The sequence below is a fragment of the Schistocerca gregaria genome, chromosome 3 (assembly GCF_023897955.1).
Source record: "Schistocerca gregaria isolate iqSchGreg1 chromosome 3, iqSchGreg1.2, whole genome shotgun sequence".
Taxonomy (NCBI): Eukaryota; Metazoa; Arthropoda; class Insecta; order Orthoptera; family Acrididae; genus Schistocerca; species Schistocerca gregaria.
Window position 1 is genome coordinate 524,285,286 of NC_064922.1, and position 22,448 is coordinate 524,307,733.

At 40.3% G+C, this 22,448-nt stretch overlaps 1 protein-coding gene across 2 annotated transcripts in view; it reads left to right on the forward strand.

The window, feature by feature from the left end:
- Positions 1-22,448, forward strand: part of LOC126353989 (threonylcarbamoyladenosine tRNA methylthiotransferase) — a 107,863-nt gene that overhangs the window by 66,914 nt on the left and 18,501 nt on the right. For both annotated transcript variants that reach the window (XM_050003290.1, XM_050003291.1), the window contains 3 exons: positions 3,652-3,840; positions 20,639-20,841; positions 21,386-21,531. In XM_050003290.1, the coding sequence (XP_049859247.1) occupies positions 3,652-3,840; positions 20,639-20,841; positions 21,386-21,531 (538 nt within the window). The remainder of the gene's footprint in view (positions 1-3,651; positions 3,841-20,638; positions 20,842-21,385; positions 21,532-22,448) is intronic.

The following is a 22,448-nucleotide window of genomic DNA, read 5'->3' on the forward strand; positions in this document are numbered from 1 at the left end:
TTGTTCAAGTGTGATTGCGAGTAGTTGTTATACTTACATTTGCAGTGCTTGTTTACTTGTGTAGGCATTTTCAAGAAATGACAATTTGGAGGAAACAAGTTTAGAAAGCTTTCTGTACAAGAGGTTAACCAATACACCAGACAAAAATCTTTGGGTATCACGTTATTAAGGAGACTGTTGAAATCATTGTTTATAACACCTACATTAAAGACTGGCATGCATTTGCTGAGGGAACTGTTAAGCACAGGTTTGTGAATCATGCATTGAAGAATGTGACATTGATGTCTGCAGTGTTAAATAAGTCAGACTTGAGGGTTTGGATTTGAGTGTGCAAAAATATGCAAAGGTAGGTCAATATGTTAAGTACTTCTAAATTTGCAGTCTTGAGAGAGGGGTCAGTGATAGTAAACAGAGGACTTGTAATATTCTGGTTTCTGTCAAACCCTCTTTTTTCCAGATAACGGTCTCATTTAAGCTAGTCAGAAAAGATTATGATTTGAATATTTTCTTATTGTATAAAATGTAATAAATGCTTTAGTTGTGGAAACACATTATTGAAACAGATTTCAACTTGACTTGATTTTTCACTGATAATGTGTTCTGCTTATTTAGCTGTTGACAGTTGAGCTTGTATCATTTTCCCCCTATACAATAATTAAAACCACACATTCAGAATTATTTTACTAGGCTTATAGTTTGAAAGTAGAGGTACAAAATAGTTTCTAGTGTATAGAATAACAACTCCATTCAAACCTAATCAGAAAGAATGGAGACTGTGAGCAAGAAAAAAACAGGATAGCAATACATAATTTCTTGAACTCTGTATAAAAAATAATATATTATTTGTGTGCTTGTGTGTGTCTGGGAGGGGGAGGGGGGTATTCAGTATTATCTTCACATATAACACACATTTTATATCAACAGTGTGTGCTATTCAGTCCATACGCAACAAAGATACCAAATAAAGCTCCCAGAATGTAGGTATTAATTTGATTTACACACATCAAAAAAAGTTATGCCTCACCCCAGTTTCCAGAACTCCTGAAGATGGACTTAGACTGTGGATATTGTATTTTTTTTCCTTTCTTTTTTCTTTCTTTCTTCCTTCCATGTATACCGCCACAGCTTAGTTTAGTAATTTGCTGATAGTCAGCACTAGTCACAAACGTGGTGAGTGCAGGTGCCGTGCAACAGAAGGGGACAGCTGTTTCATGAAATGGCCTCCCCAGTCACTAGATTCCACTCTGTGTGACTTTTTTCTGTGGGGACACATTAAAGATCCGGTGTTTGTACCGCCTCTACAACGTGATGTAGCAGAGCTCTGGGAGGGAACACGAGAAGTGACTGCCACAGTCAACGATGCCATGCTGGTACGGATATTGCAAGAATTCGGTTACCGTATTGACATCTGCCGGGTTACTCATGGTTTGCATAACAAATGTTTCTAAGTCCACAGCTCGTGGACTTGCGGTAGTGCTCTCGCTTCCCGTGCACGCGGTCCCAGGTTCGACTCCCAACGGGGTCAGGGATCTTTCCTGACTAGAGATGACAGGGTGTTGTTGTGTCATCTTCATCATTATCATTCATCCTCATTACAGTTGGAGGAAGGCAATGGCAAACCACCTCCACAAGGATCTTGCCTATTACAGCGGTGCGGGTCTCCCGCATCGTCCCCTATGCTCCTCGGAGTATAGGATCTGATCATCATCATCATCATCATCATCATCATCATCATCATCATCATCATCATCATTGTATCACAGACACAGTCCCTTCGACTGTTCAGCGATGTCACTAAACCCACCCAAAGATGTAAACAACCATGCATGAGCAGTGCCTATTAGAGAGAGGGGGTCCAACAACCGATCAGTTCCAGTCCTTCCATCAACAAGGAGGTACACGGCTCACATTTTCTGTAGTTCAACCATTCCTTGACAGTCAATACTGCGGTTTGATTGCATGTGCATTGTTACTTTGTGCCAGGAAGGGCTTTCGAGAAGGGAAGTGTCCAGGCGTCTTGGAGCAAACCAAAATGATGTTGTTCGGACATATAGGAGATACAGAGATACAAAGAGACAGGAACTGTCGATGACATGCCTCGCTCAAGCCACCCTAGGGCTACTACTGCAGTGGATGACCGCTACCTACGGATTATGGCTCGAAGGAACCCTGACAGTAATACTACCAAATTGAATAATGCTTTCCGTTCAGCCACAAGACGTCGTGTTATGACTCAAATTGTGCGCAGGAGGCTGCATGATGTGCAACTTCATTCGCGACATCCATCGCAAGATCCATCTTTGCCATCACGACACCGTGCAGCGTGGTACAGTTGGGCCCGACAACATGCCGAATAGTCTGCTCAGGATTGACGTCATGTTCTCTTCACCAATGAGTGTTGCATATGCCTTCAACCAGACAATTGTCGGAGACGTGTTCGGAGGCAACCCGGTCAGGCTGAAGACTTAGACACGCAGTCCATCGAGTGCAGCAAGGTGGAGGTTCCTTGCTGTTTTGGGGTGGCATTATGCGGGGCCGACGTACACCGCTGGTGGTCGTGGAAGGCGCTCTAACGGCTGTATGATACGTGAATTCCATCCTCGTACCAATAATGCAACTTTATCTGCAGTGTATTGGCAACGCATTTGACTTCATGGGCGACAATTTGTGCCCTCATTGTGCACATCTTGTGAATGAATTCCTTCAGGATAATGACATCACTCGACTACAGTGGCCAGTATTTTCTCCAGACATGGACCCTATCAAACATGCATGGGATGGATTAAAAAAAGGCTGTTTATGGATGACGTGACCCACCAACCACACTGAGAGATCTAAGTTGAATCACCGTTGATGAGTGGAGCAGTCTGGACTGGCAGTGCCTTGATGGACTTGGGGATAGTATGTCACGACAAATACAGGTATGCATTAATGCAAGAGGTCATGCTACTGGGTATTAGAGGTCCTGGTGTGTATAGCTATCTGGACCACCACCTCTGAAGGTCTCACTGTACAGTGGTACAACATGTGATGTGAGGTTTTCATGAGCAATATAAAGGGCGGAAATGATGTTTATGGTGATCTCTATTCCAATTTTCTGTACAGGTTCTGGAACTCTCTGAACTGAGGTGATGCAAAACTTTTTTGGTGTGTGTATTTGCCACTGACAATCCACTCGCTTAAAAAATTACAAAAATATAAATTTGGACAGCCTGTCTTCAGAGAAAGCAGCTGTATATCAATTCAGTACTACAGCATTACTTTAATTTAGTGACCTGGGTAATCACATGATATTTTAAACTGAAAATATACGTAATTGAAAATTCCCAGTAGTTGTTGACAGCTTTGAAATTGATAGTAATAGTGACTGTTCAGCAGTTAATATTCTGTTCATGAATTAGGATCATGGAATACAAATTATGGAAATAAAAACACAAACTACAATAATGAGTCAATATGAAGAATTTCACCTGTAATCAAACAAATCATTTGCTATATAGTTTTTTCGCAGTCTATACTTATACTATTTGAGTCCAGTGCTCTTTTGCAGTTCTGAAAACTACTTCTGGTGTGTGTATAATTTCATATTTTGAATCAAACATTTTATGTCATGCATATTAAATAGTTTCACCATTGCTTGCTTTCTTGCAGGGCACTCAGTAAGATTACTAGGACAAAAGAAAGAAGGTGGCAAGAAAAAAGGTGGAGCTTCTTTACTGCTTCCCAAAATACGGAAAAACCCACTTATAGAAATAATACCTATTAACACTGGTTGCTTAAATCAGTGCACTTACTGCAAGACAAAACATGCAAGAGGCGAGCTGGCAAGTTATTCACCAGGTAAAGTAATAGCAGATGTCATGGCTCCATATTTTATCTTAAGTTCTGTAAATTATGTTTAAATTTAGTAATTTTTGTTTGTTTAACTGGAAACAGTGAAACAGTGTTAATACAACAAAATTTGCCTGAAGTTCATTTCCTTTGTGTATTCATAGGTAAATGTGATTTGTAATTGTGTGTGTTGTATTTACTAAGAGTTGATATAAAATGCATTCTTAAGCATGGATGTAGGTGATCCTTCTGTAATGAAAATATCTTCTGGAAATCATTTTTAAAATATTGTTTCTTAAAAGCCATTTTGCTGTTGCCATAAACAGCTCCTCAGTTTTATTTTGGTGATAATGAATGATACAGTGGATCTTAGATGTTTGTAGATATTGGCCATATTTATTAATATATTAGCCAGGAAAATGTGCTAAGAAAACCTAGGTTATCCAGTGGCCATAAATTGACCATAATCAATCTGCAGTATAATAAGGAAATTCCAATACAGTTGTGTTGCTACATCATTAAAGCATTATTTAACCAATGGAAAATCCAGGATGGAATACCTTGATTTGCCTCATGTGCTCTCCAAAGAAATTTGCAGTAATGCACTGACAATAGAATAATATTCCACATGTTGTAATTTTAGTAAGGAAAGTTCTGGCAAAACTGTGCTTGTTGATAACTCAGTGCTTCTGCTATTTGTTGAATAATCATCTTTGCTCCAAAGTATTCCTTATGTTCTATGTGATAAAACAGCAGAGGAGAAAACTGTCTATAGATTATTGCACAGTGTTTTCTTCAGCACAAGAATAAATTAAAGACCATAGCACATAAGATATGAAAGTTACCTGGTAGTGATAGAAGATGGAAACAATATTTTCTATTATAAAGTAGTTTCATTCCAGTGTGATACGAGAAATTGTGAGCTTTTTACAAATGACCTCTAGACAGGACTATTGAGACCTGGCATCACTATTGTTCTGAAATTCATCATTTGCTGTTGTTAAAACAATGGCATTTCAGTAATTAGTTATGTTGTTTGTTTACAGAAAGCATTTAAAGAAACAGTGACATGAAAAAATGAAAATTTCAGTCAAACAACGGAAAATTGAGGATGGAATAATGACAACGCCATAAAAAGGATAGATTGATATTTACCACATAATGGAGATATTGAGTCGCAGACAGGCACAACAAAAAGATCGCTAAAAAATTAAGCTTTTGGCCAAAAAGCATAAAATAGCATATGCACACACACTTTCATGCAAATACAATTCTCTCTCTCTCTCTCTCTCTCTCTCTCTCTCTCTCTCTCTCTCTCTCTCTCTCACACACACACACACACACACACACACACACACACACACACACACACACACACAAATACTGTCTCTGGCTGCTGATTGTGATTTTTGTAATTCTTTATTTTAAATTGTAAACACACTTTACTGAAGATGGTGTTGAGCAAAGCACTGCTGCTGAGTACGGCCATTATGTCAATGATGAATCTCATGGAAGTTGACCGAGATTGCTTGTTGTTCCAAAAAACTGATGCTGCGTGCAAAATGATTAAAGAGAATTGGTATGTGAATTACAAAGAGATAAGGCGTCTGTAGGCATATCAAACACAGCAGTACATTCAAATCTTCGTGAACATTTAGCTGTGGAAAAAGATATGTTCCCATGAATTCTGTACAATTTCACTCACTCCAAACCCCCTTCAAGAGGGCCCAAAACATTTTCATGGATATGTCAGTGGCAAACGTGAGTCCCTGAGGTATTGCAATATTTTTCTCCTCATTTCTTGTGCTGTAGCGCCTTCCCTTCCCTCCCTTCCCTCCCTTCCCTCCCTCCCTCCCTTCCCTCCCTCCCTCCCTCCCTCCCTCCCTCCCTCCACTCCACTCCACTCCACTCCACTCCACTCCACTCCACTCCACTTCCACCTCCACCTCCACCTCCACCTCCGTCTTAAAGGGCCCCTGCTGGAACTAAAGTGGCCCATCGTGAGGAGAAAGAAAAAAAAACCTTCATACACTCTAATTACTCAATGGCCTCCTTCCACCACAATACACTGTCAATGACTTACGACAGAACAATATGCCAATTGTATTGTTCTATTTGGAGTAGCATCGCAGGTTTGCTCAATTTGCTCTTTAAAATCATCCAGTTTTTCTGGCCATGCAGTGTAAACTCTGTTTTTGAGAGTACCCTACAGATAGATGGCTAGTGATTGAGATGGAAACTCGCCGCGCCCTCTTCATCCTATGCCTCTGACAGAGAATTTTTGATTGAGAAATGCCCTCGCAACATTGCGAAAGTGAGGTGGCACCCCATCCTGTTGAAAGTAATAATCTTCATTTTCTAAAAAATCATTAAGACCAGGAATTATCATAAAGAACATTTCTAAGTGGAGTCATCTGTGACAGTGTTCTCATAGATGTGCAGCCCGATTAACCCTGTAGAAGACTGACCACACCAGACTGATACTACTCATAGATTGAAATGCCCTTCCTCAGTTATGTATGGATTCTCACTATTCCAGTACATGCAGTTGTAGCAGCTAATTGTTCCATTAAGTTTAAACGAAGCTTCACCTGACCAAAAAATCAGATCTTAAAAACTTTGCTCTTCTTCACATCTGTTAATGAACCAATCAGCAAATTCACATCATCTATTGGGATTGTCCTTCTTAAGAGCATATAAAAATCTCAAGATGTAAGGCCTAAATTTCTGAGCCTGCAAAATTTTATGAACACTGCTTTTGCAGATCCCAGTCAACGAGAGCTTATCTTGGATTCTTGTAATTGTTGCCCTTGTAGGTGGTGATGTTCCAAATTCAACCCCCCAGTGTGAACATACCTCACTCACACACTTTTTTTTTCCAGTAACACTTTAGCACCCATTTCCGTTGATCCAGCGATAATGTCATGCTTGTTTACAATCCTTGAACAAAAGAAAGCATTGTTATTTTTTCCATCCCCTTCTAGATTTTTACGTGCAAAAATTGTATTTCTGTCCTCCTTTAATTAAAGAGAAATTCAGTTTTAAAGAAACAATGTGTGTGTGTGTGTGTGTGTGTGTGTGTGTGTGTGTGTGTGTGCAGTTTTTTTGTAGTAACTGTTCTTCCACCCATTCTGTTATGTCTGAGGAGATTGTTATTCATACATCTTGTGCCACAGTATCAAAATTAAAATTTATATCAAATAAATTGTAATGAACACAGTGAATCTTACGAATGAGCAGAAAACAACAAAAATTCCTTCAATGGGAGTATGACTTAGATAAAAGATGCACAGTAGGAATAAAAGTGTGTTAGAATAATTGAAAATTTTGACCATGTATAGACAATAAAGAGCATTGGGAGAAATAGTAGTTGTTTTAAACGAGTATAAGAGGGGAAGGAGGGCAGAAAGGAGAGACTCGAACTTAACAATTATTACTTTCAGTACTAAGTATCAATAGCTGAAAAACATAGAGGAAAGAATAAAAAGCTTCCCTGGCACATGATAAACAGTGTATACCCCCTGGGTTGTTCCAGATGGCAAGCACCTAAAGTAGTATACTCAACCAACATATGCAGAGTATTCATTTGGCAATAATGTGTTGATGAGGATGGCGATTGATTAATGCTGCCAGCTGTCTGTCACTGTGATCTTTGCGCATGCTTCAACAACTACATGTGTTACAGGGAGTGGAGATCTTAGCTTAACCATATAGATCCCAACAGCAGCACAAACTTATATATTATGCTCATTCTCAAGGTGTACAACTTACTGATTGGGAGGGACAACTGTTAAGGCGAAGCAGTTGTTAAAAGACAACCCCTGGGGCGTGTGCTGCCCAGTGCCAAGCAAGGCTCTGCACGAGTGGTTTGCATAGATCCCTAGACGTTTTAAGAGAAGTTTTCAGGTGGTTTTTTTTTCCCCCTAGGAAAAAGCTCCCAGCAGTATTGGTGTATCATCAGGGAGGAAAAAGATGCCCAAATAGATGAGATCTCATAAAGGATCCTTTAGTGACAATAACAGAACATGTACCATAATAAAGAATATGTTTATAATTGTAAAACATGGAAACTTCATTTGAAAATTCTCTTCATATTTTACAAACAAGGTTTTGGCTCTGGCTGTTCTGTTGGAATCTATTAAGTGACTGTGAAAACGTATTCTTCTCATCAACAGAGCAACTTTATGAAGGTTGAACAGCTTGGACAATACCCATTTTAAATTAAACAATAAAAACTCCAGGCTGGAATGTCAGCAACATTAGGAAAAGACACACAACAAAAAGATCGTTCATTACACATTTAGCTTTTGGCCAAAGGCTTCTTTAGAAAAGAAAACACACACATTTACACAGGCAACCACTCCTCACCTGCACATGACTGCCATCTTTAGCAGATCGGTCCAGAATGCAGCTGTCATGGTGAACAAAAGCAGCAAAGCAGCAGTCTGAAGTGAAGGGGGAGGGATAGCAGGGTATGGGGGGGAAAGGGGGGGGGGAATGCTGTCTGGTGAAGTGCTCAGGAGGGCTAGATGGAGCCGTGACAGGAATGCCAGGCCAGGGTGTATACGATACTGGAGACCTGGGAAAAACCCAGGAATTTTTTCATCCAGGAGAAAACCAGGAAAAACCCAGGAATTTTTCATTGTTTTAGTTTTCAGTTAAATTTTTGGAATTTTGATTGATAAGAACCGATACTCTGCCATAGGATGTTACTGTAACCCAGTATTGCAGAATAATACTTCAACAATAAAACATAAAAGAGAGAAAAAAAATAACAAAAATAACTTAAATCACAAAGGCAATGCGCCGTATATAACGATGACACACTGTGCTCATGCAAGCGTCTGCCAACAGCAAAAGGTGTCAAAGGCCTTAGGAATACTATGCAATGCTTCATAACAACAAATTGCCTCTGATGAGTGTGAACTCAGAACTGTTTACATTAGATTCATTTTAGCAGTTACGAGCGGGCTCATGCGCTTGCACACTTGAGTCTCGTTTGACTAGTAGATTCTCCCACTTCTGGCTACAGGAATGTGGCTGTTGGCTGTGCAAGCAGTCGCAGCAAGCAGCTAGGTGCTACCAGAAATAGTAGGTGCCAAGTTCAAATTCTTGTTTCACAAAGCGCCAAGCATCCAGCGCACATTGGTCTATTGATTATTCATATGATTTTGAAACCCATCCCTGTTGGCTTTTGAACATTTTTGAATGCATTTTAAGTTCATTTCTGAATGAATCATAAGTTGATTTTTGAATTCGTGCATAGTGTACATGATGTCTCTGACAAGAGAGTCCTCGTCGCATCTAGAAATGAACTTTCCGCAGACAGAAGGAGATGGGGCTATACGAGCTGAACAAAGTAAAGCCGAACAGATGAATGCCAATCGCTGCCTGATTATGTGACTGACTGGGTTTTGCGAATGATCAGCATTCTTATAATTACTAGCGAAATCCATAGATTCAGACTACCAGAATGAAAATAAACGACTAACAGGAATAACAGATGAGAAAGATTATGTATGATCTTCTCGATGTATCCAAGAAAATGAAATTTTGACAGAAAATTTTTGACCAGATTGATACACTAGCAAGGATCAGTTGTACAGTCCCACTTAAGTTCTATTCCGGAAGTAACGTGGAAAACGCGTTGTACCAACATGTAACAATGCCTAACCAGAGAATAATCACGGGATAACTAAACCAGTGATTCTGGCAGGGTTATTGAAGTTCATCAGCGAACAAATTTTGACAATGGCAGGAATAGCTACAGAATTGTTGATGACAAGATTGTTTGTTAGAACGAGGAAGGAGAAGAAACTGGGACATCACACCAATTATGGAAAAATAAGACGAGTCCAAATTTATGTAAAAATTTCATCATACTACTTTTTGATCTCATGCTTGAGAAAGTGGTGCGTATGAATGAAATGTGAAACTATTTCCTAACATGAAGCTTTTTGCTTGTAGTAGACCTAATAGGCATTTGATATTGGTACTTCATGAATTATATTCTGTAGTGTTATAAAAATGACCATTTGTGCCAAAACAGTCTCGTTTATTTGGTGTGTGTTACAGAATATTAGAAAGGCCTAGTTTGTTTTATCAAGCAGACAATGACAAAATAGATGTAATCAGATCGAGAAACTACACCAGTGTTGTGTATTATTTGTATTAACATCTTTTGCACTATTAAATAACAACATTTTGATTTTTCGTGTAGCAAAACGTTTGACGAACTTTGATGAGGTAATAGATTCTTTCACAGAAAGGAAAGCATGCCATGTAAAGCTGTAGCAAGATTAGAGAAAAAATGCTAGGAGCTAAGGATTGAAGAAATGTGTACTTTCTTACTTGTCTCTTTATTGGTTTTATGTATCCTATATTTAATTTTATGTCACACAAAATAGCAAGTTATTAGCTAATAGGTAATAAAGTGTGCAAATTTTCTGAAGCATTCTTGTTCTCTTGATTACAAATAATCCCATTCGCTATTAATTGCGAGGATTTAAAAAAAAGGGGGGGGGGGAGGCTGTCAAACCGGCAGACTGGGAGGAAGAGAGTCACCACAGGACATTTCAATTTCCACTGTCCTGAATATAGTTTGATGGCATCCATTACAAAATATACAGGTTTCAATTCTACAGAGTGAAATGCAGTGACTTACTATAGAGGGAAGCACTTTCTCCTTCATATGTACAATCGCATCTGGGCAGAGTGCACGTTTCCCAGATGCTGGCATGAAGCCATTGTCATACTCATACTTAAACTCAGTAAGGACAAACAACTTCCTTCTAGCTACTGCCCTGTTTCTCTCACCAGCTATGTTTGCAAGGTTATGGAACATGTGAATCATGCCTGGCTGGTATGTTGACCTGAGTCTTACAATTTACTAACCACTGCACAGTGTGGATTTTGAGCGTGCCGTTTTACAGTTGATCATCTCGTCTCTTTGTCAACCCGTGTCCTGAATGGTTTTCTGTGGAATTACCAGACTGTGTCCATGCTTTTCAATTTGAAGAAAGCCTATTTCATGGTATGTGTGGTTCTGCCTTGTCGGACACCTTTATCCAGGAAAACCGTGTGCCTCAGGGTTCCGTCCTGAGCGTCGACCTTTTTGCTATCACCATGATCCCTATAATGGCCTGTCTCTTGTGAGCATCTCTGGCTTCCTTTTCGTTGACAATTTTGCAGTTCTCAACAGACTTGTCTCCTTGAGCAGTGTCTTCAGTGATGTCCTGATCACCTTATGTTGTGGAGCACAGGCACTGGCTTTCATTTTTCCACTGACAAAACCATTTGTATGAATTTTTGGCAATGCTATTTGTTTCTTCCACCGTCTTTACATCATGGGCCTGTTGCTCTTTTTCCTACATTAAAACTACAAATTTCCTAGGGTCATGCTCCATAGAAATCTTTCTGGGTTCTCCCGCGTGTGTTATCTGTCAGCCCGCTTCACGCGTTCTCTCAATGTCCTATGTGTCTTCAATGGCACTACCTGGGGAGCAGATTGAACTGCCCTCCTCCGTTTGTACCAGTCCCGTGTCCGTTCAAAACCAGACTGTGGGTATTTCATTTCTGCATCTGCACGTGTGTCCCTCCTATGCCGTCTGAATACTATCCATCATCATGGCATCCGTTTGGCCACTGGCATCTTTTATAGTAGCCTGGTTGAGGGTGTGTATGCAGAAGCTGCCAAACTACCACTGCCATACCACCGTGACTTTCAACAGATATGCATGCCATTTGTCTGCCATGCCTGGCCACCCATCCTATTCCTCCTCCTTCAATGATTTCTTTGATGACTAGTGTGGGGTGCATCCCTCTTCTCTGTTACCACCTGGAGTTTGCTTTCAGCTCTTGCTCCGGTAGCTTAATTTCAGGCTACCTGCCACCTTCCTGATGGGTGTGAATCTTTCATCACCTTGGCTTCGTGCAGTGACCCTTGTTCACCTTTGCCTTCATTTGCATCTTAAGGACACTGTTTGAGCCTCACCCTACCTTATAAGTTTCATGACCTGCACATGGAACTTCGCGATAATACCTTTGTGTGCACTGATGGCTCTTGAAGTGACCATGGTATCGGGTGTGCCTTTGCCATTGGCACTGACGTATTTCAGTATCAGCTTCCGGAACACTGCTCTGTATTTACAGCAGAGTCCTTCACCCTGTATCAGGCTATGCAGTACATCTGGCAGCACAGCCTTTTTAATTGTGTCTTCTGCTCGAACTTTCTCAGTGCCCTTCAAAATGTCTATGTGCTGTACACTGTCCATCCCTTAGTGCTATGGGTCCAGCAAAGCTGTCACTTGCTCACTCTTGACGGAGCCACTGTGATGTTTATGTGGGTTCCTGGTCACATCAGTCAAACAGGAAATGAGGCCTTCGTGACTGCTTCCAAGGCTGCAGTCCTCATACTTCGGCCTGCTGGTTCTTCCATTCCCTCTGATGACCTCTGTGTTGCCATCTGTTAGCAGGTGGTGTTACTCTGACATCACCACTCCACTTGTCCTCTCTTCATGGGAACAAGCTCCAGGGAATTAAGCCTCACCCCACAGCTTGGACGACCTTCTCTCGGTCCTCTCACCATGAGATCATTTTAGGTAGGTTTTGTATTGTGCACTGTCTTTGTAGCCATTGCCAATTTTTAGTAATGCTCCCTCACAACTTTGTGCTCATTGCCCTCAACCTTTGACAGACCGCCATTTCCTGATGAAATGCCCTTTTCTTTAACCATTTACATTACCATTGTGTTTCCTGCCTGAGCTATCGGCTGTTTCAGAGAACAATGCGTGGGCTATTGACCACGTTTTACTTTTTATCTCTCATAGAAATATGGCAAAGGACACTTAATCTTTAGTTCAGAACCTCCATTTCTCTACGGCTTATTTTATAGCCTTTTCTGCATGTTCCTGTTTTTAGTTGTCTTTCCATCCGCCAGTTGGGCGTAACATGTAATCATTTTTAACTCCTCCCTTTGTCTTCGTGTTCTACGGTTCTGACATACGTGCATATGACCGTAGTTGTTTTTGAACCCTAAACAAAACCAACCTTCCCCAGGTCCCTTCATAAAGCACCAGCCTTTCAGCAGAAGAAAGGACAACCATAGACAACATGTTGCTACAAATGCTAGTGACTACCAAGCAGAAGGCCCCTGTCCCCTTTTTTTTAGTCAGTCTTCTGATGGCTTGATGTGGCCTGCCACGAATTCCTCTCTTGTGCCATAACACTTGCAACCTACATCCTCAGTTATTTGCTGGATGTTTTCCAATCTATGTCTTCCTCTACAGTTTTTCCCTCTACAACTTCCTCTACTACTATGGAAATCCTTCCTTGATGTCTTAACAAATGGCCTATCATCCTGTTCCTTCTCCTTGTCAGTGTTTTCCACATATTCCTTTTCTCTCCGATTCTGCGCAGAATCTCATCATTTGTTACCTTATCAGTCCACCTAATTTTCAACATTCACCTGTAGCACCACATCTCAAATGCTTCAATTCTCCTCTGTTCTAATTTTCCCACAGTCCATGTTTCACTACCATACAATGCTGTGCTCTAGACGTACATTCTCAGAAATTTCTCCCTCCAATTAAGGCATATATTTGATATTAGTAGATTTCTCTTGGCCAGGTATGCCCTTTTTGTCAGTGCTAGTCTGCTTTTGATGTCCTCCTTGCTCTGTCCTTCATTGGTTATTTTGCTGCCTAATTCCTTAACTTCATCTACTTTGTGACCATCAATCCTGATTGCAGGTTTCATGCTGTTCTCATTTCTGCTACTTCTCATTGCTTTCATCTTTCTTTGATTCACAGTCAATCCATATTTTGAACTCATTAGTGTGTTCATTCCATTTAGCATATTGTTTAACTTCTTCACTTTCACTTCGGATAGCAATGTCATCAGCGAATCATATCATTGATGTAGTTTCACCTTGAATTTTAATTCCCCTCCTGAACCTTTCTTTAATTTCCATCATTGCTTCTTTGATATAGAGATTGAACAGTAGGGGGAAAGACTACATCCTTGTGTTACACTCTTTTTTTAATCCAAGTGCTTCGTTCTTGGCCCTGCACTCTTATTATCTCTCTTGTCTCTTGTACATATTATATATTACCCATCTCTCTCTATTACTTACACCTATTTTTCTTAGAATTTCGAGCACCTTGCACCATTTTACATTGCCGAATGCTTTTTTCAGGTTGTCAAATCCTATAAACGTGTCTTGACTTTTCTTTAGTCCTGCTTCCATTATCAACCACAATGCCAGAATTGCCTGTCTTGTGCCTTTACCTTTTCTAAAGCCAAACTGATCATCATTTAGCACATCTTCAATTTTCTTTTCCATTCTTTCGTATATTGTTCTCGTCAGCATCTTGGGTTGTGTGATAATTTTCATTCATGTCAGCTCTTGCAGCTTTCGGAATTATGTGGATGATATTTTTCCGAAAGTCAGATGGTATGTCACCAAGCTCATACATTCTACACACCAACTTGAATAGTTGTTTTGTTGCCACTTCCCCCAATGATTTTAGAAATTCTGATGGAATGTCATCTATCCCTTCTGCCTTATTTGATCTTAAGTCCTCCAGAGCTCTCTTAAATTCTGATTCTAATTCTGGATCCCCTAACTCTTCTGAATTGACTCATGTTTGCTCTTCTGTCACATCAGACAAATCTTCACCCTCATGAAGGGCCTTCAGTGTACTCTTTCCACCTATCCGCACTCTCCTCTGCATTTAAGAGTGGGATTCCCAGTGCACCCTTAACGTTACCATCCTTGCTCTTAAAGTCACCAAAGGTGGTTTTGACTTTCCTATATGCTGAGTCAGAACTTCTGACAATCATTTCTTTTTTTATTTCTTTGGATTTTTCATGCAGCCATTTCGTTTTAGCCTCCCTGCACTTCCTATTTATTTATTTCATTCTCAGCGACTTATATTTCTGTATTCCTGAGTTTCCTTGAACATTTTTGTACTTCCGTCTTTCATCAATCAACTGAAGTATTTTTTCTGCTACTCATGGTTTCTTCATAGTTTCCTTCTTTGTCCATTCCCTTAGAGCTGTCCATTACTCTTCATTTTTACTGCCTACTGAACTATTCCTTATTGCTGTATCTATAGCCTCACAGAAATTCAAGTGTATCTCATCATTTCTTAGTTCTTCTGTATCCCACTTCTTTTCATATTGATTCTTTCTGACTAATCTCTTAAACTTCAGCCTACTCTTCATCACTACTACTTAGTGATCTGAGTCTGTATCTACTCCTCACTAAGCCTTACACTCCAGTGTCTGCTTTCAAAATTGTGTCCATGATGTTATCGAACTGGAATCTTTCCGTATCACTCAGCCTTTTCCAAGTATATCTTCTCCTATTGTGATTCTTGAACAGAGTATTCTCTATTACTAGTAGAAATTTATTGCAGAAGGTAGTCTTTCTCCTCTCTCATTCCTTGTGCCAAGCCCATATTCTCCTGTAACCTTTTGTTCTTCTCCTTCCTCTGCTACTGCGTTCCAGTGCCCCATGACTATTAAATTTTCATCTCCCTTTACACACTGTATTACCCTTTCAGTATCGTCATATACTTTCTCTGTCTCTTCATCTTCAGCTTGCGACGTCGGCATGTACACCTGAACTATCATTGTCGGTGTTGGTTTGCTACCATTTCTGACAAGAACAACCCTATCACTGAACTTTTCTCTGTAACACACTCTTTGCCATACCTTTCTATTCATAATGATTCCTACTCCTGTTACACCATTTTCTGGTGCTATTGATATTACCCTATATTCATCTTCATCCTTGTCTTCTTTCTATTTCACTTCACTGACCCCTACTATAACTCGACAGAGTCTTTGTATTTCCTTTTACAGGTATTCTAGCTTCCCAACCTTATTCAAGCTTCTGACATTTCACACCCTGACTCCTAGAACATTATCCTTTCATTGATTATTCAATGTTTTTCTCGAGGTCACTTCCCCCTTGGCAGTCTCCTCCTGGAGATCCGAATGGGGGATTATTCTGAAATCTTTTGCCGTTGGATAGATCATCATGACACTTTTTCAGTTACAGGCTGCATGTCCTGTGGATACATATTATGTGTTTGTAATGTTGTGGTTTCCATTGCCTTCTGCATCCTCATGCTGTTGATCATTGCTGATTCTTCCACCTTTAGGGGCAGTTTCCCACCCCAAGCACAAGAGAGTGCCCTGAACCTCTGTCTACTCTTCCATCCTCTTCAACAAGGCCATTGGCAGAATGAGGGTGACTTCTTTGGCCAGAAGTCTTCACCAATGCTGATTATGAACCACACTTTGAAGTGTAGGTGGGTTTCGAATCTGGGACCGAGAACGTTTTCATTACTAATTAGAGATGCCACCACTGGACCATAGGCATCTGTTTAATTCACCTATAAACTCTATCAGAGTGATCCCATACCAGAAAAAAAGACTGTCCATTCTCCCTCTGTAAGGCTGGTGTTAGGAAGAGACCTGGGGAAGCCCAGCAAAATCTCCAATCCCTGCTTCGAGCCTTTGCTCCTTCCCAGAACCTCTCCCCTGAATCCATTTTCTTCATCACCCCTATGACACCTGGCAAACCCACCTCATACATGCTCCCCAAAATCCACAAACTGAACAATCCTGGATGCCCCATTGTAGCTGGTTATTGTGCCTCCACTAAAAGAATTTTGTCCCTCGTTGACCAATACCTCCAACCAGTTGCCCAAAATCTAGTCTCCCATGTCAAATATACCAACAACTCCCTTCACTGTCTCTAGACCATCCCCACCCTTTTATCTCCTGGATCCGTACTCGCAACTGTTAATGCCACTTCCCCATACACTAACATCCCTCATACCCATGGTTGTGTTGCTATTGAACACTATCTTTCACAATGTCCTTCAGACTCCAGACCCACTACCTCATTCTTCATTCACCTTACTAACTTCATTCTAAAACACACAAATACTTCTCTTTTGAAGGGAAGGTGTACAAACAAATCCATGTAACTGCCATGGGCACCTGCATGGCACCCTCTTATGCCAACTTATTATGGGCCATCTAAAGGAAACCTTCCTGGTCTCTCAAAACCCCAAACCCCTGGTCTGGTACATGTTCATTGATGATATCTTCAAGATCTGGACTCAGAGCCAAGACACTGTGTCTGTATTCCTTAGCAACTTCAACACCTTCCACCATCCACCACACCAACACCATCCACTTCACCTGGTACTCTTCAACCCAGCATGCCACCTTCCTGGACATTGGGACATTGGCCATTTCCTCTCTTATGACTCCATCTAGACCTCGTCCACATTAAACACCCGAACTACCAACAGTACCTGCATTTTGACAGCTGCCCCCCCCCCCCAATCCCACCCCCCCAAAAAATGGCATATCTGCATTCACAAGAACTCCCTTGCCCCGTATGCTGAAGTTGTTGCAAAGGCCCTTAAAAACAGGCACAATCCCCCAGACCTAGTCTGCAAACAGATTCCAAATGCCATTTCCTCACACACCCCCAATTCTCCCAGCACCCACAAGAAGCAGCTACAAAGGAGTGTCTCCCTCATCTCCCGATACCACCCCAGACTGGAGCAACTGAACCACATCCTTCGTTAGGGCTTTGATTACCTATCACCATCTTCTGAAATGAGGAGCTTCCTATCCAAGATCCTTACCACAGCTCCTAAAGTGGTGTTTTGTTGCCCTTCCAACCTCCATAACATCCTAGTCCATCTCTATACCATTCCCAATCCCAACTCCCTTCCGCAAGGATAATATCCCTGTGGAACACCCAGGTGCAAGATCAGTCCAGTCCACCCACCCAGCACTTCCTATTCCTGTTCTGTCACTGGCTGATCCTACCCCAAAAGAAGCCATGTCACATGGAAAGCAGCCATTTTTATATTGGTATGACTACCAGCCAGCTGTCTGCCAGGTTGAACACACACTGCCAAACTACAGCCAAGAGCATGTTGTTCCACCCTGTGACACAACATGCAGCTGAACAGAACATGCTTGATTTCAGTGGCTGCTTCACAACCTGGTCTACCTGGATCCTCCCCTCCATCACCAGCTTCTCCGAACTGTGCAGATGGGAATTATTCTTACAACACATTCTCTGCTGCTGAAATTATCCCAGCCTCAACCTCCAGTAACCCATCGTCCCCACCCTCTCCACCCGACAGTTTCTCATGTCCCACACCCTCATTGTGTGCCACCCTCTCCCAACTCCCCATCCATCATTCCTCTAGCCTGCTTCTCTCCTTCTGTATCTCTCCTACCTCCCTGTCCCACAGTCTTCCGATGCTGCACCTTGCAATTTTGTCATGTTTCTGTCTAGCCCATGCACACACTGCCAGAGAGTGCTCTTCTTTCCTCCCATCTGTATCCTTCTGTCCCTCCCCCCTCCCTGCCCCACTTCAGATTGCTGCTTTCATTCAACATGACAGCTGCATTCTGGTGTGAGCTGACGGAGATTGCGCTCAGTTGTGCATAAAGTGTGCTTGCTTGTGTGAATTTGTGCGTGTTTTCTTTTCTGAAAAAGGCTTTGACTAAAAGATGAATGTGCAGCAGTCCTTATGGTCTGCCTGTCTGAAACTCATAGTGTCATCTTTAGGTGAGTAGCAATCTAACCTTTTTGTAATATTGTCCATTTTAACTTAAACTTCACTCTAGACTTAATTATAGTGAAGGTGTTCTGACATGCTAAATATAGTGTATACAGGTGGTGTGAGTTCTCAGTAAAGAGGAAATGAGCATTGCAACAAAAAACTGCCAGAATCTAATTGAAGGTTGTATCCAAACCCAGAGAAGATAGCTTGACAGATTCCTGTAATGACTTCTGGAAACTATAAGACTCCATCGTCATCTCATCATTAGTTATTTATCTTCCACTGCTGGATGTAGGCCCCTTTCAGACTTCTCTGTACATTTTGACTTCAGCCTTCTGTGTCCAAGTTTGTCTTGGTTCTTTCTTTATTTCATTGAGTTGTCATCTAGGTCCTTTCTTCCCACGAAAAATTCAATGCAGGATCTCCTTAGTCTATATCCCATCATTTATCTCACTATGTGACCTGCCTGTTTTTGTATCTCCATCAATAATCTTTGCTACTTTCCAATCAGCTTGCTGATTGTATATTATTTTGGCCTTACTGTACTTAATCCTCAGTCCTGCTGTCATACTTGCTCTGTTCAGTTCTTCTGTCCTCTGCTGAAGGTTTTGCAGATCTGAAGCAAACAAAACAAACTCATCTGCACATTAAAAGGGGCCCCAATTTTTGTATTCCAGTTTAATGAGTTGGAGACCTATTCCAAGACTGCAGAATATAGTTTTTGTGAAATGGAATCATCTTGCCTAGCTCCTGTCTCAGTTCTGAACTTTTCTCTTATTTGATGCAATGAAATGGAAGCTGTTAGCCTTGTGGGATGTATTATTCAACAAATTGATGGAGATATATTATATTCCTTGCTTCTCACAGGCTGCCAGGACAGATTTCATTTGTCCTACAGTGTAGGTGTTCACAGCCAGTATTGGTAAGATCTGTTTTATGGGCATCAGCCCATGGTACAGGGCTTATTTCTGTGCCTAATGCTTGATTTTGTAATGCTGGATACATCGTCAGAGGGTATAGAGATTCAGACATCAGTTTTAGACTTAAACGAGCTCAGCAAGCAAACTGTTTATACAGATCCATGCAGTGGTTGCATTGTGATGTCATCACTCCATTGCCCAAGATCGCAGTCATGCCAATGTGAGTGTTATGGAGCTTGTAGTGGGGAAGAGTTTGCTGTGTTTGCTTTATTTGGCTCTAAGGCCCACAATTTGTATAATTTCATTCCTTCTTTTCTGTTAAAGTTGTTTTTGTGTTCTTGATTTCTACAGCCTTTCTATGCATCCTACCTTAGTAACGATCACATCTTAATAAAACCATAGCATTGGAAAAACACATTTGCTTCCTTCCTGATACAAGTGCATGATCTGCTACTGCCGATTTATCCGTGTTCACATTGCTGACTCCTGTCTGTAATGGAAGCTGGTAGCCTTGTTGTACGTATGACTCAACAAACTGAGGTAGATATATTATATTCCTTGCTTCTCACATGCTTTCAGGGCAGATTTTATTTTTCATTCAGTGTAGGTGTTCACAGCCAGTATTGGTGAATTTTGTTTTGTGGGCATCAGACCGTGGCCTGAGGTTTATGTCTGTAATGTATTCCAAATGCATGATGAAGTTACAGATAATCGGGATAACTGAACATGCATTTTTGTCTGGTATGAAATAACGTCACTCACCTTGAAGATGGAGTTCCTATTTTGAGTTGTCTGATGCACAGAGTGTAAGAATTGTCTGGTGAAAAGAGCTAAAAGGGGGACGGAAATCCTCAATGAAAAATAGTTTGTATAGTCATACCATCAGTGTTCAGTGAGCATTGCTTCTCATGCGTAAGTCTTTCCTCGTGGTCATTTGTTTGTCTTAAATGCTAGCCTAATCATTTGTGGTGATCTCAATTGCCTTCTGAATGTTGCTTTGCATAAAAATTCTACATTCCTGTGATTATTCAAATCTATGCCACCAATAAAAAGTACTGATAAAATATGTTTACCACACCTCAAAGTAAGTGCATCACTTTGGAAAATCATATTATATAATTATAGTTTGCTCCATTTTTAAAGTTGTAAACAGCCTATCTTCTACTTTTTCACTTAATTGGTTTAAAACAAATCATGTTCGTGTTGCATACACCTTTGAATATCAAAATTCCTGTTAAAATTTTATTACCTTTGCATTGTGTCACTACTTTCCAGATGAAATTGTTGCCCGTGCAGTGCAGTCGTTCAGTGAAGGTGTGTGTGAACTATGGCTTACTTCTGAAGATACTGGCACTTATGGTAGAGACATTGGATCCAGCCTGCCAGAGTTGTTATGGCGATTAGTAGAAGTCATTCCACAAGGTTGTATGATGCGTGTTGGTATGACAAATCCTCCTTACATCCTGGAGCATTTGGAGGTAATTGAAAATAATTGTATTACTCCTTTCACAAAGTAAATTTTTATTTCTTTCATTCGTTTATTATTATAAAAGGGCAAAAAGCAGAAATGAATACTCTCTGTGCTTCAATCAGAGCAACATCTTTGTGTTAGCAGGTGGTACATAACAGAAAAGGGATGAAAGAACACAGTCAATGAAAAGTACCCCATTGTCCATAAGATTCCAGATTTCAAATAAAATCATCATTCCCACATTGCATATTTATTAAAGCTGTATTGGAGCTTTATCCGACATATGTTAACAGTTGTACACAACTATGCATTTTTCTCTGAATATATTGTGTTAAAAGATTTTGTTTGTTTAATATATTTGTATTTAATAACTTGATCACAACAAGGTATGAGATTGGAAAGAGATTTAAAAATGAGAAGAAAAAAATTAATGAACAGTTTCATACTACAAGAAAAATATAGTCCCTTAATGTTAGATAACATGTATTTTAGTTGCTACTTGTACAATATGATTTGTGTGTATATATTATAAGTATATATCTGTTTCCTAGGAAATAGCAAATATTCTGAATCATCCAAGAGTATACAGCTTTCTTCATGTACCTGTACAATCGGGAAGTGATTCAGTACTAAGTGACATGAAACGGGAATATTGCAGGGCTGATTTTGAGAAGGTTGTAGACTTTCTCTCTGAAAGGTGTGTTATAAAGCTTGTTTTTAATACACAATACAAGAGCATATTTGTTATATGTAATTTTGTGCAGCATGTTTAATTTATTTTTTTATTATGATTTTTTTGTGCATTTTAAAAATCCCATGTCTTGCGCCTTACTCATCAATAACCTTGGTGACATCTAAATGGATATTTAGTCAATCTTTTTCAGTAATTAAACTGGGGTACTGACTTAAATAAGTGTTATGTACTACAGGTGACTCAAGGTGCTAATAGGTCTCCAAGGATATCTCAAGCAATGCTGTCTACAATGTTTCCCATAACTATTGAACTGAATATAGTGGAGGACACAAACAGTTAATATGTATGTTCAGTTGGATTAGAAAACATTGAATTTCAGGACAAGAGAAGTACCTAGATCTCAAGAAAGACTATTTTCAGAAAAGTGGAACAAGAAGTTACATGCATTCTGACCAAACCAGCTCATACAAACAGCATTAATTATTAATTGTGTCACTAGTATATATGATTACATCGTTAGTAGTCATAGAACAACAGTTAACAGCATTTGTAACAATAGAGGCTTGCTAATTAATGGGGTCAGCAGAAGAAAGGGTTAACACACAAAAGCACATTTTTTCGTACATGTTATAATATTTGGCTAAATAGAAAGACGATAATGTAAATACAATAAGACATAGTAGTTTACATATCAGATAATGTATTGTAGTGGAACAACTTGTAATTAATGGTGGTCTATTTGAAAAAACAATTGTGGTATGTGGCATGTTCCCTGCTGTATTTGATGCTTGCTTGGGGATTGGGTGGGTGGAGGGGGGTTGATGTATTAATTGAAATTACTGACTTACTTTTTCAGAGTACATCTCCCCTCTCACTATCTTCTTTCTAGGGAATCCATCTACTGTGCAGTTTGACCTGTT